Here is an 18,300-nt window from a genome sequence, read left to right as displayed (position 1 = left end):
GGGCTCCGGAAATCGCGACCACTTGGGACTGGTGGTAATGTATACTGGGTATCATTGGTACTCAATATTTAACGGAAGCCCCGCCGCGGTGGTCTAGTGGCTAAAGTACTCGGCTGCTGACCCGCAGGTTTGCGGGAACGAATCTCGGCTCTGGCGGCTCGATTTTCGATAGAGGTGAAAATGCTGTTAGCCCGTGTGCTCAGATTTGGGCGCACGTTAAAGAACCCCAGGTGGTTGAAATTTTCGGAGTCCTCCTCTAAGGCGTCTCTCATAATCACATGGTGGTTTTGGGACGTTATACCTCTTACATCAATCAACCAATATTTAACGGAAGTAGCTGTAGCTCTTCACTCCTGTTGTTCTTAATTAAGTACCTTGGTAATGGGCTTAGACACGTCCTTAGTAACGTCATGACTATGTTAGTGCCTGTGAGACGTAACTAATACGAGTCCTTCATGTTGTCTAGGCCTTTGCCCGTGTTCTGAAGAACACCGTCTGATGCACGGTAGACACCACTTCCTCTTCCCTATCGCTTTTACTACCAATGATTCTCGGTATAATGAACCGATCAACTACGTGACATGACCAAGATAAGATAGCTGTGGGCCTTTGATTTGTACATGAACACGTGATTTTCTTTTGATCGACTGTCTCCACGTGCATGCTTTACCTCAAATCAATCTAGCTTGTTATCGTGTTACCGCTGCGTTGACTACTTGCACGCACAAACCACTGGAAAACAGCAGATACGTTTCACTTGAATACTCTGTCGAGGCAGCTTAGGAAATGGCAGCGTGAACAGTTGGAAAATAAATAATAAATACCACGCCACAAGGCGTCATGTTAGCTCTAGTAAATGCTGATTTGACGACAACATTTCCTGGGGGGCATAAACAAAATTATGTTTCTAAAACTTACTTACGCACTTGCTTTAGTTAATTGTTCACCCTCGCAGAGAGCGATCAAACATGGACGCATAGCTTGAATGTTAATCAAGCTCTGCATACGTGCTTCGATTGGAATAATAAAACCACCAGTCAAAACGGCGGTTACGTTGAAGATCAGTGCCAGTGAGCAAGAATAACAATGATAGAATATGCACGGCATGAAAGAAAGCTCTACTTGTGGGTAAAAAAATAGGGGATTACCTTGTAAGAGTTGTCAAACAGCAAGATCAACTTGTCTCGAACAGACTGCATCAGGTCGTTGGCGAAGAAGACTGCCACTTTCGACAGGTCGGTGTTGTAAGGCATTTCACCGACGTGAATGGCTTGGCGTACCGTGGGTGTTGCGACGAAGGTTTTGTAGCGGCTGTGCTCTTCTGGTTTCTCGGTGAGCAAGTAGTTGTAGCCGTAATTGTAGCCCGTGACATTGCCAAAGTACGTTGGGGCTCCTGGGACCACGCCTAAAATGAGTATGTAAGCCAATTGCAAGGCTTGCACGTAGTTCTTTTCTCGGATGAAACTAGCCGTGCGATTGCACTCTTCTTGCACGTGTCTCGCCCGGTCTCGGTCCACCAGCCCAATGTTGTACAGGAAGTCACCGTAAGTGAGCATGGTGATGGGGTCGATCATACCGTTGCCAATGGCGATGCCCTTGAAGTTGATAGGCACACGAAGCTTTCCTCGGGACTCATGCAGAGCTACGCCTATGGATGGGACGTATTTTCCTGCATATAGGGGCAACGGTTTTCAGAAATAAGTGTTTACGAATTTTCTAGGTGAAAGCTATGTTCAGTGCTATGTATTATATCCAAAGGAACATGACTTAGGTGCTTGATTATGAGAGACGCCGTAGTGGAGGGCTCCGGAAATTTCGACCACCTGAGGTTTTTTAACGTGCTGCACCCAATACTGAGCACACAGGCATACAGCATTCTCGCCTCTATCGAAAATGCAGCCGCCGCAGCCGGGTTTCGATCGCGTGACCTGCAGGTCAGCAGCCAAGTACCTTAGCCACTAGACCACCCAGGCGGGGCACCCCACCAGACAGTGGCACATAGCCACGGGTGGGTATGCACCGCTGGTATGCGGGTATGTGCTACTGGTGATTGACACTTAGTATCTATCCAGGAACGACGAGATCACACGTGGGCGATTTTAACGCGCGAGCGTTAAAAAATACCCGACGTTGGTAGCATCAACCCGACGAATGCAAAGAATAATTGTTAGGGTCCCAGCTGGAATCAAAACCCAAGCATTGAGCGTGGCAATGAAGCATTTTACCACAGAGCTACGCCAGGTCTCGGGAACTATTTTTCAAACCGACGCTAATCTTCGTGAAACATCAATAGTGGTTGCAGTGCTGCCTACGAAATTTTATAAACATTACTTATGTACTCCTTTTCTACAACCGTCACGTCGGGTTAACGTCACTTGTGGTTCGTTGTCTTGCACTGAAGTTGATTCATGTAGCAGTGTCCAGGACCAGCATCCTCGCGAGCATCAGTGCTTCATATCAGCTTCTGGTGTTGCTAATGCGCTGTTCTATTTGGCATCGTTGCACAAGTACAAACAAGTGGTATTATAATCATCTGCAACTCAACATATGTCCGTGCGTGCAACATTTGTACATATATTTAGCGTCATTTAATTAGGGGCCGCTCAATAAAAACATTGCAACGCAGTCACCTTCCCTCCGCATGCTTCGCATAACGTCAACTTCCAGGTTCATGGGATCTGCCGATTTTTTAGGGGCGAAGCTTCTTAATGCGGCACTTGTTCGTCCGTCGGGGTAGTACGTAACATGTCTTACGTTTTGACCTGCAAGGTGGTGCCGGTGGGAGATTTCTCCTGTGCGTTGTTGAACAATAAAAAATTCGCAGCGTGCGCGCTAACTAAAAGCAGAATTCTCCTGTCTGTCATTCCTCATTAGCAGCCATTGGCACGTACATTGAGCACCACCTGACAAGAAAATGTTGCTACATTATACTCGCTGAGCGTAACCTCCTTGGTTTTAGAAAGGTTTAGCGAGCGTTGGGCCGCAGTGCCACGAATATAGTGAACTAGTATATATATACCATGAACTCGATGTGGTTGAAGGTTGGAAGTAGACACGAAGCGCAAGCCGTAAAAAGTGTGCGTGTGCCACCTCTCGTTTAGTCCTTGGAATGTCCGCTGGATGGCAATGCTTCTATATGCGGAATATATATGCGAGGTCCTGGTACTTGTAGTGTTGACTAGATGGATGAACGGACACACGGATGGCTGCACGGACGGATGGACGCAGGGGTGGATACATGGACGAACGCAGGGAAGGACGCATGGATGGACGTGTGGACGCACGAACAGACACACGCACGGACGGGAGGATGGACGTACGGACGGTCACACAGACGGACGCATGGATGGACAGAAGCAAGAACGAATGGACGGACGGATGCTTCGCCCCACTCTCGATCATTCACCCCGTGGATATGCTGCCATTTTTTTTTTTGGTACTACACGCCGGAGAAATCGGCACGTGCTATGGGAGTGAAGCAGAAATTGAAGAGGACTAAGTGAACGCGTACCTGGTCATGATGATGATAATTCCTGTTTGTGCTACCCGACGCGACGAAAAGCTTAGAACTTCACTCTTGTTCCATTCATCTTGTTCCATTCATCAGGTGGGATGCGATAGAAAGTGAGATCAAACGAAGTAAAGCCGGGAGGTCTGATAATGTGATCACTTTCATCAATACACTTTTTTTTTGGATATACATTCTCGCTGGCTGCCACTATGAACGCTCGACGTTGCTGCTGCATATGAACTATGGTGGAGAGAGTTTTCTGGTTGGCAGTCATCCCAGACCTCATGAATATCCGCGTAATTCGACCTATATAGTTGATAACGGCTCAATATGTCCCTGTATTATCTGGAGTGCCACAGGGGTCCGTCTTAGGGCCCCTGCTTTTTCTCATATATATTTATCAATGACCTTATTGAACACTTGTCTTGCCGTGTGAAGTTATATGCAGATGATTGCTGTATTTACCATGAAATTTCAAGTGAATCAGATAGTCAACTGCTACAGAACGATCTGAACAAAATCATGTCTTGGTGTGAGACTTGGAACATGACACTCAACCTGTCCAAATGCAACCTCTTAAGATTCACAAACAAAAGACACCCGCTGATGGCAAACTATGTCATGAATACAACACAACTGTCCCTTGTAACAGAATATAAGTACTTAGGAGTAATTTTTTCCAGCAATTTGACTTGGAATGCCCACATAAATTACATCGTAACAAAGGCCAGCAACACATTAAACTTCTTAAGACGTAACTTTAAACAAGCACCGGCCAACCTGAAAGAAATCCTGTATATGTCGAATGCACGCCCATTTTTGGAATACTCGTGCAGCACGTGGGACCCTTTTACTAAGGTGAACATCGACGCTCTAGAACGCGTGCAGCTGAGAGCGGCCCGTTTCGTCACGGGTGATTACAACTTTTCTAAAAGATCTTCCGAAATCAGGAGTATACTTTAGAATGGCCTCCTCTTGAAGACAGGCGCAAATTCTTACGTTTATCTCTGTTTCACAAAATATTCCATGGTTTAACGGGTATTCACAAAGAAAACTACATATCGGAGCCTACGTATATTTCTGCTCGTACTGATCACCCCCTTAAAGTGCGCGAGTTCGCTACCAGAATTAACCTTTTTAAATATTCATTTTTTCCGCGATCAATTAAGCAATGGTACAAACTACCTCATGAAATTGTAGCCGCGTCCAGGGAAACATTTGCCACTGCGCTGGAACATCATATTTTATCGTAGCCTGAGCACACTTTAAAGTTGCCTACACTTTCGTGCTGTACCTTCACAAAATGCTGTACCTTCACACACGTCAATGTTTATTACGTGTCACCATTGGATGCTTTATTATGTATCTGTATTTCTTTTATGTTCAACTCAGTGTTAATGGACTGTCGCCTTTCTGCATTTCGAAATCGTTATCTCCCCCCTACACTAATGCCCCTCGCGCGCGCTGTAGGTACTGTAAATAAATAAATAAATAAATAAATAAATAAATAAATAAATAAATAAATAAATAAATAAATAAATAAATATTCGTCGAAGCGTGCGGCTCCAAAGTGGACTCGGAGAGCTCTCTCTCATCCTAATTAGCCACACTGCTTACGGTAGAAGTTACCGCGATTTTAGAGTACATATGTCTGGGGCACTCGAGTCACATCGCTCAGCTGGCTCTTAGAATTTAATTAGGCATTGAAATGACTATTGTTCCACTGATGCACATACACATAGGAGTGATGTGCATGCTATGGCAAACCTGCACAGCGCGTGCAGTTTTCTTCACACACATACTTAAAACAATATGCCATTCCAGCAGTCTGCACTCGGCTGGTTAGATATTTCAATCTTAATGTTACACGTAAAGCTGAGTATCCTTATATGCGCAAGATATATTTGATTGATGAATGGTGCTTGTTTTATTTTGTACTTCCTAGCACAAAATAGTTGAGGGGTTGAAGGTTCAGCTTCTTCCTGATTGTTCAGCAGTCCGCCTGCTACGTATCATACCGAAACCTCCATACATTCTTATTATTTTTTTTTTCGTTTCAGTGAAAGGCTCAATGAGAGACGCTGACAGTTACAATGTGCGCACACCATTGCGGTAACGTTTTCAGTCACTGTGCTATATACGGTCGAACCTTTTTGAGTGGGCACTCACCAGCGTACGATTCTCCGGAAAGGTAGAAATCGTTGGACGCGTAGTCTCCGAACAGAGTGAAGAACTGCTGCAGCATTTCGAGCATGTTTCGGCTCACATCGGTTTGGTTGCGCGAGTAGCCTTTCGTGCTATTCGTGAAGCTGTAGCCAGTCCCTACCGGGTTGTCCACGTACAACATGGAAATGGTACGAGCCCACGTGACTGGACGCAGTTGCGCGTTGCCATTCTCGTCCACGAGGTACGGACCGTTCTCCGCGAATAAACCGAACATGGAGGACGTGCCGGGGCCCCCTTGGAGCCACAGCGACACTGGTGCACTCTCAGGATTTTCCTGCATATAGAAGAAAAAAACGAAAATTTGTTGAGGTTTAATACTTGCAAACGTAGTTATTAGGACAACAGGTATGCAATCGAAACCTGAATTTATAACAATATATAAGCAGCGACGAGGTTCCGAGCGAGCACAGCTGTGACGCCTTCAGAAAGGAGACGTTCATACCAGAAGTGTGTCGTTATATACAAAGGACGAAGATGACGACAACAAAGTGTTATTAACTGCGTAAAATTAAAGAAAAAGGACCACAAGGACAGCTCTTGATCTGCTTTTGGTGGCATCTTTTGTGTTGTCCATTTCTATACGTTTGCCTAGTCAACAATGGGCAAGGATAAACCGAATAGTCCTTCTAGATGCTTTAATTAACGCAGACAAACACACGTCATAAAGAGATTACTAAAGAAAACCTCCATATGTCATATAGGATCGATATTTCGCCGATATCATAAGAGAGCAGTTGAATCAAACGGGTTGCATGTACGTTTTATAATTCATTACTTGACTATCCGTTTATAACGAACGCAGTCTTCATTGTGCCTTTATGATAACAGTATTTAATTTACCTCTCCGAAGAATACAAGATTCATCAGGCTGTTATTCCAATTACGTTAGTTATAAAGCCAAAACGTATTAGAAACTGCCAAGAAGTATTGCAATTACAGTGTACTTTTCCCGCGGATGTATCGCCCCTTTTAGGTACATAAAAGGAGCCCCTTTTATGTATCGTTGTGAATTTCTATATTATCACTGACGTTAACTGCATTTGCAAATTTACGTGACGACCGTTACCATTGCAGGAAAGAACCAAAAGAAGAGGTTGCTGTCCAGCTCCTTGTCGACAGTGATGTATCCCGAGTAGCTGAGAACATCCGGAAGGTCGCCGATCTCTCCTACCTTGCTCTTCCGCAGGGCTTCTCCGTACTTTCCGGCCTCAATGAGAGGCGTCAGGAACAGCGGTTCTCCCACGTCTTTTTCGTGCTTGGCACCTGCATCAGACAATTAAGGCAATACTCTGGCCCATAGGTCGGCGTACTCGTGACTCACTCGGACTCAGATTGAGCCGTGAGTCTAAGGGAGTCCGGGTGAGTAATTGTGCGAGAGATTTAGTCCGAGTGGCTCCGGTTGAGGAAAATTTTTGTGGGTGAGAGTCAGAGTGAGCCCTAAGCGCAAAAGAGGTTCATGAGTAGGTGAGCTCTACAATTTTTGCCCATCTATGCTCTGGCCTCTCATCCGCTTGTTTTTAATTCAACAATGAACTACATTGAACACTAATGACTGCTAGCTAAACTTAAATAATCTACTCCTGTAGAAACATTTGGTACCTATAGAGCAGCCATGATATGATGCGAATATATTTTATGACTGCGGCTGGGAGGCATGCAACGAGATTACACGCTTATACCTGGTGTTAAATGTTAAGCTTTATGGTTTTTTTAACGCTCGGCACTGGGAAGAACATGAAAACCACCTTTACAGATAACCTATGTATTCAAGGGGACTCAAAATTATAAAATAATTATGTCTGTCAGTGGCCAAATTAATCTAATATTTGATGATTTGCTTTTCGGTGACTGCATCACACGGAAATATTTGTATCGAAAAGTTGGAGACAGTTCCGTTTCCACACAATTACAATTGAAAGAATTCTTCCAGCATGTATGCGCTCCGAGATATCCCGTGGCAAAATTTAATTGTGCAGCGCATGATTACGCATGCAAGACAGTTAGCACTGGCGTGAAGCTCCTCCCGACGGCCCACGGCAGCTGCGTGCGTCATTTACTTTGACAACGAATCGAAGATATTGGCAAAGATGATAATAGTTGCCCTTTTAAAACTGGCTGTCGATAGCAAGCTGTCAGGGAGGAACATTGTGCCAATTTTCGTCGCCTTGCATGCGCAATGATGCACAGCACAATTAAAGTTTTCGGCGGTATGTCTCGGAGAACGGACATGCTAGGAGAATTCTCCCACGTGTAACTGTGTAGGAAAGCGACTGCCTTCAACTTTTCAATACAAATATACCGACTTGCTGCAGTCACTGGAAAGTTGATTATTAAACCTTAGTTAACTGGACCACTGACAGCAAGAATTATTGGCTCACTTCGTGTCAACCTGGATACATTAACTATCTGCAAAGGTGGTTTTCATGTTCGCCCAATGCTTAATTTCAATAAAACCATAAAGCTGAATTTTGAACACCCGGTATAAAAGGGCCTATAGGTGTCTTATATGATGCCAACTGTTTATATGATGCCAACAATACTGTGCACAGACCTATCACGTACAGTACCATTGGCATAGCAAGGCATCCAAGAGAAGCAGAGACAAACATACCTACCGAGTGGTTGAACAGACCCCCCTCCCCTGTAGTGTTCATTTTGCATTGAGTGTACAACATGCAATAAGTTAGTCTCATCTGTTTAATACCAACGATGGTTGCTCGTCGGCAGCCGATAAGTATGCAAAGGCATCATCTTCGAAGCTGGATACAATCAGTAACATTAGAGAAGCGTCTCGAAGGGTTGAACCCAATGTTTATGAGCGTAGTTTTCATGGGTTCGTAGCCGCCAGCTCTTTTCATTTTCTGTTGCACTGTTCCTGTGTAATTAGTTGCTTTTATAATACTTTCTTCATAATACCTTCACATAGTGTGCCTTGTGTTTTTAGTATATTGAGCGTTTTTACGTTAGGTAGTTAAGTTGAATCTTGCGCAGTAATTGATGCTTTATCGATGTGTATTTATCTCTATGTATTTGCATTACAGCCCTTCCCCCTCCCCCCCCCCCACGTAATGCCCCACGTTTAACCTATAGAGTATTGAATAATAAATAAGTAAATTGTACATGTCTTCAAATCTGGACCTGGCGTCAGATTCACACCAAAACTACTTTGGTGACTTGACAAGTGTGCTCCTTAGAAATAACTGCTGCCTGGCTACGTTACGCCAGTCGCACTTTCCCGCACGTCAACTCGCTACGGTCCGAAAGCAATGAAATCTAGCGAAAGCCATCGAAAGCGAGAATACTTTTTTTCTGCTCAAACATTAGCACTGACGGCAGCTGCCACATTCTGTCGTTCGGCTTCAGGCTGTTTGCCACGGAAGCCTGCCGCACGCAGCTATCAAACGGGTCACTTCACATCAATTGATGCCAATAAAATCATGTCTCTCAGGCGATTCGCTGGTGTTATGAGAATATTCTTATTTTCCGTAGCGAGTTCATTCGGTATGACTGGGAAACTCAAAATGTGAATATTGGTCAGCATTATTTAACCATGACAGCGCACCGTGTGTGAACAAGGTATATTTTGATTTTTCGAAACCAATAGTAATGCTATCCCACGCGCGCTTGCTATAACTGTACGCAATTTGTTACGTTCAACACTAGATAACTTTAGTGGCTGGAACACACAGCCGTAGGACACCCAGCTCTTGCGTTCTTTTGTACTTTCGCTGCTTCCTTCTGTTTGCCCGTTGCCCTCCAAGATAGTACAAAAGAATGCAACAGCTTGGAATGTAAGCTGTTTGGTGGGTACTGAGACTATTCTGCTAGAGTTTTACTGCCAAAAAGTCGTGGGTTGCCTCCGTTCTTGCGTTCTTTTTTGCTCTGCCCACCTTTTTTTTTTTTGTTCACCGTACGCACCCAAACACAGGACACTAGAAGGCAAGTGCCGGCGTACGTAAGCCACTCGGAGGCGCCGGCACTAAGAGTGTTATATTATTGCGATTTATGCCGACCGACCAAGTGCAGTGGTCGTAAATTGCTGAGCTAGGGGACCGTATAATAGAGCACCCGTTCCTCTTAGGCGCCCGTTCTTGCTTTGAGCATTGTCACCATCGCTATCGCCGTCGGTGGCGTAAGCGGTAGGCATAAAAAAGTAAGCCATAGCCACGAAAAACAAATAAAAGAAAAGCTAGGATTGAATGAGATTTGAATCGAGGTCCTCTGTATGGTAGTCGGGTATTCTGCCCCAGAGTCACGCTGTTTTTTTGTTTTTGTCACAGTGTTTAATAGAATGCGTATCAGAATAGTCTGCAGCATCCCGCAGAGTTGCACTGCTGCAGTTCCATAGCGGCAGTAAGCGTACAAGCACGGCTATAGTCAGGGGATAGTTCTTCATAATGTGCTGCACAAGAAAAGTGGTGAGGCTAAGCGCCTCACCAAGATGGGGTGCCAGTCCGGCCTAACGTCAAGGTCATCCTAAACATCTTAGGAGTGAATAGCCATTCGGATGAAATATGTGCGTAAAGAGGTGATCGGCTCTGCGGTCCTACGTACGCGTCTTCCACAGACTGTGTGTACCGATTAGGAAAAACATATAGTATGCGTCACTTCATCAAGACATGTTGGCATAACATAATGAACGGTGTATTCACTAATCACAAACGCTTGCTGTAGAGTTCGTAGAAGGACATCTCCGAATAGAATGGAGACTGGAGTCTTTGAAGCTCACGAAGCAATGCCCTGTCGTTTCAGGTACGCCATAGAGACAGCAATCAACCGTCGACACAAAATACCTTTCATCTGTAACCAAGTGTTAACGTGTAGTACTTCAGAAATGACAAGGAATAGCATGACTCTGATTCCAATTGAGAGTGACGCTAGAGCTTGTCTTTACAGGCGTCATGTCAGGCATGGTATGGCGTTAATATGTGTAATATAGCGTTGCAGAAAGAGTAAAATACCGACCAGTCGTCACACAATGCTAATTGCGCAAAAAGTGTGCGGTTTAATGCTTCCCACCCGCGGCAAGGTGCCCAGCCACAACTCTTTATCGTAATCAGCCACACGCAGTGTCAAAAAAGTGCACTTTATAGCCTACAGATGTGTAGCAGGTGCCTCGTTAATCCGCAGAAAGACAAATAATGGCGTAGTAGGTGGTGCCCAGCTTACCAAAGTTTTGATTTATGAAGTACTCGATACTTTACGGGAAGCCAAAGTTTCAAATACAGTTGGCAAAGTACCAACGCAAAGCTGCTCTAACAAATCGCACTAGGTGGTATCGTAGTCGCCGGTGAACATTTTTTTTATTTATGTGGTGGCCTTCTGGTGGATTGAAGTTTTCGGAGACACCCACTAGGCCGTGCCTTATAATCATGTGGTGGTTCCAGCACGTAAAACGGCAGAATATAATAATAACACTCTTAAAAACTGCTAAAAAGGACGTTGAGTGTATAACCTGTTTGCGTTTTGCTCCTGCCTAATGTTCTGTTCAACGCAACCGGTGAGAGCTCCTATTGTTACTATTAGGACGTTATATGAATTTATGGCCTTTCTTTTTAGGTCTTACCCTTCCTTTCCGCACTTATGCCGTCCCGTCGTGGTTCTTCTTGGTGCCTGCGCAAGAACGAGTATTTTATAGACGTTTATGCCACGAGCTTTCTAAATCACTTTCAAAGTTGTCATCATTGCAACACCTTACTCGTACAATGTCTTAAAGAACACTTCGATTCGGTAGCTGTTGTGGCTCGTGCAAGGCAAAGGGAAAAAAATCATTATTCTTGCTGGCTGCTGTGCATATGGCACGTGCATCTTAAGAAATAGTTATACAGGGCTTTCACCTCAGACATATTGATTATGACGTTATTCGCTGTAGAGTATTCAGAAGCTAATTATTTTATGGCGATAACAATTATATTGTACACTCTCGGCTGCATTTTGCCGCCGGCGTCGCCGTCACTCACCGTATATGTATACGTAAGAAAAAAAAATTGGCCCCGTATCTGCATGTTAATCTGCGAATGTCGCCGAAAGACAATAGTCTTGCATATGTGCAGAGAGTAAAAAAAAAAAACATTTATTTGATGTTCTGCGCAAGAAAATCGGTGAATGGTATTCTGGAGGCGCTGCGTTAGAGTGTCTCGAGCGTGCAGTTGAGGCGAACGAGCGCATCAAGTCACGTTACACGTGATACATGAGCGCCATCTGGCAGTTATCTTGAACAACGAAGCGCGTGGCTCTGAGACGGGTATGCGCGCCCGTCTCACAGGTGATAAGATGTAGGACACAAGGCGACGGGTAGGTGCCACCACCGTCTCGTCTTAGCAAAGCGTTGGAAGCACTCGCCTTTTCGTGCAAGCTTTGCATGATCAGCGCAGCGTGATAAGCGCTATGAACCTTTAAACTTACTTATATATGCCTTGTCTAGTAAAAGGCGCACATGCAGAATATATACGTGTTGTTATGGTGTCCCAGACATGCGCAATATTTGCTTTTTAATTGACAATCGCACAAGTAAGAACGCTAACTCTTTAGCAGCATTGGTGGGCGCTGCGGATGGGGTCAGCCGTTTCAAGTACCCGGTGCCGTTAAGAGTGGACAAACAGACAAATGTACAGACAGACAGACAGACGGACAGATCAAACTTTTTTTTGCTTCGAAAGTCCCTAAGAAAGACTATCGTCTTTAAAATCCAGAATAAGACTCTGGCGCGCGGAATTGAACGTGGGACCTCTGCATCGTGATTGCGAGGCGTTAACCACTGAGCCATCGAAAGCACCTCTTTTAACGTTCAAACGGCAGAGTATTTACATCACCTGCCGCTGTTGGTGGGCATATCGCAGGGGGGGGGGGGGGGACTAAATCAGCATTATCAGCAAGATGGCGGCGCGTGGTGGCTCTTATCTCTCACGCGCACATTGGCCCGCGGAGAGGAGGGCAGTGGACGAGCTTTTGCGCGCCCTTATCTCCCGGTGGTGAGGATCATACGTCTGAGACGCTGAGCATACGTCTGAGCACCGGTAACGCGAATAGTACACGGGATAAGATTCCGGTGTGGTGTGGGAAACATTTACGAGATAGAAGGATCCGAAACGTAGTCCCATTTATAAGTAATTCAGCAACCTGCACCGCCTTGTGATGTATTGCCCTGTTGTAAATCACCCACATATAATAGGTATGGTAGATCCTAATTACATTGTTTTCCTATCATTTTGTTTTCCTGCATCACTATACGAGTGAAATATATAGTCGAGTATATTGAAAACATATGTGGGAAGTTGACGCATTACAAACAGTGTGCAACTCTTGGCGTCAGTTTTAAGCTATAGGCTGCAGCCGCTTTGTGCTGTTTTCTTTGAACATTTTAAAGCCCAAAGAGATGTGTTACATGATCATAGTATCGGGAGAAATACGTGTCCGTGCTTCAGAACACCCATGCATGTTGTTTGTACAATTTTCACTTAAAAACGTCAAGAAATAAAAACAAGCAAGGGTGACAGAAAAAAGCATGAACAAAGACGCCACAAAAGCAATATTTGAAGAGTTACTAATTGAAAATTACTGAAAAAACAAGGCGATACTCCTTGACATGTCTACAAGTTTACAATTGACAAATATACAAGCAGTGCCTGTAAAAAAAATAGGGATAGCAATATCGATAGAACGTAATATTTCATTGTGAACTGAATAGATGCATGTCATTTGCACCATGAAGCCTGGTCGTTTTATTGAAGGTTCTCTGAAAGTGACCTTATCTTTTTTTTTGTGGCGTTACCAAGCTTAATAGAGGCACGTTCAAGGAATACAGTATTGATAAATATTTGCGATGTATGCAGTGTAAAGACATTTCAGTGGGACGTACCGTTTATGAGTGCCAGAGATATTGGTTGCTGAGATGTCACTTTTACAGCATTGGAATCGGATTAGGCACCAGGAGTGACGAGAAACATGTACTCACCCATGCTCGCTAATTGTGCAGATGCTGGATAGGAAAATGATGCGGCATATCAGGATCAGGATTACTGGTGTCATCCTGTGAAGGGGAAACGCACAGAAAGGTGAATTCGTTGAGAGACAATGACTTGGTTTAGAAAGATGCTACTATTTTTTTATTTTGTTTTTTTGTGTAGTTAACATTCATGAATATTTTCGTCATTTATACTTTTTTCCTGCACGTAAAAAATAAGGCAGAGTAGCTGTAGGCCAGTGTTCTTATTACACGCACTGAATCTTTTAAATAAGTTTGAAGTAAACAGTGATGCAGATAAACAAACCTGGAGTTAGTATTTCCTGTTCTGTTACTCATTCGAGTGAAATAATAAAAAAAGAAGGCTGGTGATGAAATTTTCCAGAATTACTCGTATCATTAAATTAAGAAATGAATAGTTAATAATAACCTCGTGGTTTTTGTTTGGAACCTGCTGTTGGTAGTCCGTATGTGTGACGTGTCTGCTTCTTAGCCGTGGAATATTGGGATGAGATATGATGTGGAGTCGCGATATACGTCTGGAGGCTGCGGAGTATGTTACCTCTCTAAGAGTTCCAAAGAACTAGTAGCGCACGCTTTCTATAGTGTCTTTCTGCATGTATGTATTTGCGCGTGTTGTGCATGCAAACTGAAAAGGTGCGGAGGTGCTCTGTGAAACCGGAACTCATTACGAAATGCCATGCGAGTTCTTAAGATGTTTTAGCAGTGACGGTGATAACGTGCTGTTTGGGCTACGGTATTAGCGCTTTTATATAAATTTACCCCGATTCAAAAACGCCCTTGCCAGGCGCGTCGCTCGATGAACGCTGTACCATGAAGAGATGACGAAATCGGCTGATACAGTTCTTGCAGACGCGCATTTGCGGGTAAACATAGAGACGCACCGACCACGACGACCCGGAATTACCGTATAGTTACCGTGCGATAAACCGGCTGTGCTGGGACACCTAATTGTTGGTCAGCGAAGCTTCTGTAAGTTGCATGCGTCCTGGTCGTCCGCCATTCACACGCCCCCTACGGGCACTGTGCATGCTTTGAAAGTTGCGCACCTCTCAGTAGTACCACATTACTATAATTGATTGATATGTGAGGTTTAACGTCCCAAAACCACCATATGTTTATGAGAGACGCCGTTGTGGAGGGCTCCGGAAATTTTGACCGCCTGGGGTTCTTTAACGTGCACCCAAATCTGAGCACACGGGCCTACAACATTTCCACCTCCATCGGAAATGCAGCCGCCGCAGCCGGGATTCGAACCCGCGACCTGCGGGTCAGCAGCCGAGTACCTTAGCCCCTAGACCACCGCGGCGGGGCTACCACATTACTATAGGAATATAAGTATTTCTCAATAACATTTCGAGGACATCTGAGCAGTCGGGTTGTTAAGCGGTGGGAAAACCAGGTTTTTGATTTAGACATCACCAGAGTGCAACAAAATGGAAGCTTGTTCAGTTAATGTGCGAAGCTCCGCATAGATTGTCATAAATTCATATTTAAAAAACTATGAGGTGAAGGATCTATTTTACTGTGCATATAACGAGCCCATGTTAGCAAACTTTGTACGTACCTGTATTGGTACAAAGTTAACGACAAATAAGGCACAGCCCTGCTGCAGGTACGAGTAAAGGTGGTCACGGAGTATTTGTTTTGTTTGGCTCATCGAGCCCGAAGACGGCCGTGACCCAGGCTACTGCAAACAGCTGTTCACATTATGTGTGCCGCTGTGGCATAGAGCGGCTCTTTATACCCGTCCTTGCGTCTTAGCAACTATGAAACTGCAATGGTCTGTACAACTCTGGTACATCAGATATAATGAAAGATGTTTTGTGACATTTTTAGGCATACAGAGAAGGCATACTTTTAGGCATACTTGATAATCTGCGAAATAACTTACATCACGACAGTTAGTTTAAACGCCCACATATTGCAATCGTATATTTTCCTTCTACTCATCTTCTTTTCTTGTTGTCTTGCTCCAGGGGCCTTTCTGCCCTCAATTCCTTCCTCCAATACAGAGTAGCATGTAGGAACCTTTACATAAGCCAGCAAGATTATTTCTTATTTGGTAAAAAGATTTCTCCCTCTGTTCCTCTGTCTCATGGCTTCTACTGCCAGATGCGACAGTTGTGTTCCATTGGGACTGGAGATTTAAAGCACGCGTGTACAGTGCTCTGAGTACACAGCGGTCAAAATGATTTCGTAGCACGCTACTCTACATTGTTTCACGGTGGAATTAATAGAAACTTGTGTTTATTTATGTTCGCCCTCTTCCCGATGGGGATGAGCTGGTGCACGATGCATAGGGCACGATGGATGCACTTGCCGTGTCAATCAGCCGACAAATGTGCGTGCACGAAAGCTTGCCTAGGAGGAAATTGCAGCTAACCGAAACACCGCATGAGTCTCGCGACCCAACAGAGGAGGCCTACAGGATTTCCATTTCAAGCTTGGTTAACGGAAACACTTCGCACATAACATTTTTTCAAACATTTTAAACATTTTTTTTAAATAACGCTTGCCGCACTATTTGAGATGTTTAAGCGCGTAACTTGCAGAATGGCTCCTCCGATGTGAACAAGACGCGGCATTATTTTCCTAGAATAACACAAATCTAATTATCTGGTTGCTCATCCGAAGGCATAAACAGTGCACACTTTGCAAAAATGTACTGACGCAACTTGGTGCACAGATGCTGTTTCAGGTGACTGAGTGTTTTCAATTAGTTTTTTTTGCGTTCATACACTGTAGCTCTCCTTATACCTCAGTCAATGCCGCAGGATTCATAAGGTGATCGGAGAGAGAGAGAGAGATAAAGATGCAAGGAAAGGCAGGGAGGTTAGCCAGACGCACATCCGGTTTGCTACCCTGCACTGGGGAAGGAATAAAGGGGAGAAAAGAGGTTGCAGAGAGATGAGAAGGTACACACAATCACGAGCACACTCGGGGAGCACACACAGTCTACAGGCGGTCGCTCAGGTTTGTTGACTTTAGGTAAAGTAGCAGTGCTTTAGTTGCTTTCTGCGCAACTGAGGCAGATGCCCAAGGTCCTAGTATCTTCTGCACACAAAATGGTTCGGGGTCAAGTTGATTCAAAACCATCCGGAGGTGGCATCGCTGTGTGTCGTAGCAAGCGCAGCTGCACAGGACGTGTTCGATGGTCTCTTCAGCTCCGCAGTAGTCGCATGTAGGAGTGTCTGCCATACCAATGCGAAAGGAGTACACCTTTGTAAATGCAACACCCAACCAAAGGCGGCATAACAGTGTCGCATCGGAGCGGGAAAGTTGTGATGGTAGCTTTAGCTTGAGCGAAGGATCCAGTTCATAAAATTGACACCTTTGGAAGCTGGTAGACGACCAGAACGTGCGTGTGGGATCTCGAGCCAGCAGGTAAAGTTGTCTTGCTGCATCATTCCTTGATAGAGAAATCGGGACTACACGGGTTCCTTCATGGGCTGAGCGGGCTGCATCATCGGCTAATTGATTTTCGGTAATACCAATATGTCCAGGCAGCCATTGATATATAATATCATGCCCTCGTGCTAGAGCTTCATGATGGCAATGTCTTATTTCTTGTACCAATTGGTCATGACTCCTCCTACGCATGGCAAACTGCAAACTCTGAAGCGCTGCCTTCGAGTCACAGAATATGACCCATTTTCCAGGACGTTCTTGAACGAGATATTGTAAAGCAGCCCTTATAGCAGCAAGCTCTGATGACGTAGATGTAGTCATATGCGACAACTTAAACTTGATTGTCGTTGCTGCAGCCGGAATGACAGTGGCACCTGATGAGCTGCTGGACGAGACGGACCCATCAGTGTATATCTGCGTTCGGTCTAAGTACAACTCATGTAATAATAGCAGTGTTGCTTGCTTCAATGCTACTCTGGAGTGATTGCTTTTCTTTTTGATTCCCGGAATTTCTAGACGTACTTGCGGCTGGTCGAGGCACCACAAAGGACATGCCATTCTCGCAGCTGGCGTATATCCTGATGGAATGCTGCCTAGGTGCTTCGCTATGACGTCTGAAAACGTAGTACGTGGTATTCCGGAGGGTAGAAGGGCCAAGTGGTGGTCGGGAACACGGCTAGCATGTCGAATGTGCGCTCTGAGGCAATCCACAACTCTATATGTCCTGACCGGATGGTCTTTGGCAAGCATGATTGTGGCATAAGTAGAAGCGCATCGGGGCAGTCCTTGGCAGATACGCAGTGCCTGACCCTGCAAACTCTCCAATGAATGAGTATTCGATTTGCAAGTGTTAGTACCGGCAAGCTGTAGCGCAATAGAGCCGGAAATAGGGCCCTGTACAGCTGTAGCATGGAGGCCACAGAAGTTCCCCATGCTTTCCCGCACATGAATTTCATTATATGCACAATAGATAGCAGTCTCTTCATCAAGTACGCACAATGTGGGCTCCACGAAAGACTTCTGTCGATTATTATGCCCAGAAAACGATGCGTCCGTGCATATTTGACACTCTGCCCATTGATGTAAACAGGGTATGGCGTCATTGGTTTGCGTGTAAACGCCATCAACGCGCACTTCACAGTTGATATATTTAGGCCTTGTTTCTGAA

At 44.8% G+C, this 18,300-nt stretch overlaps 1 protein-coding gene across 2 annotated transcripts in view; it reads right to left on the bottom strand.

Annotated features, from left to right (window-relative positions):
- Positions 1-18,300, bottom strand: part of LOC142814536 (putative serine carboxypeptidase CPVL) — a 32,416-nt gene that overhangs the window by 1,067 nt on the left and 13,049 nt on the right. For both annotated transcript variants that reach the window (XM_075893386.1, XM_075893385.1), the window contains exons 2-6: positions 13,692-13,766; positions 11,304-11,350; positions 6,804-7,000; positions 5,681-6,011; positions 1,149-1,669 (exon numbers count right to left, since the gene is read on the bottom strand). In XM_075893386.1, coding sequence (XP_075749501.1) covers positions 1,149-1,669; positions 5,681-6,011; positions 6,804-7,000; positions 11,304-11,350; positions 13,692-13,765 — 1,170 coding nt within the window. In that variant the 5' untranslated portion in view covers position 13,766. The remainder of the gene's footprint in view (positions 1-1,148; positions 1,670-5,680; positions 6,012-6,803; positions 7,001-11,303; positions 11,351-13,691; positions 13,767-18,300) is intronic.

This window comes from Rhipicephalus microplus, chromosome 4 (genome assembly GCF_043290135.1).
Source record: "Rhipicephalus microplus isolate Deutch F79 chromosome 4, USDA_Rmic, whole genome shotgun sequence".
In the NCBI taxonomy this organism is placed as follows: Eukaryota; Metazoa; Arthropoda; class Arachnida; order Ixodida; family Ixodidae; genus Rhipicephalus; species Rhipicephalus microplus.
Note: the sequence above shows the minus strand (reverse complement) of the source record. Positions and strands in the feature narration are given on the sequence as shown.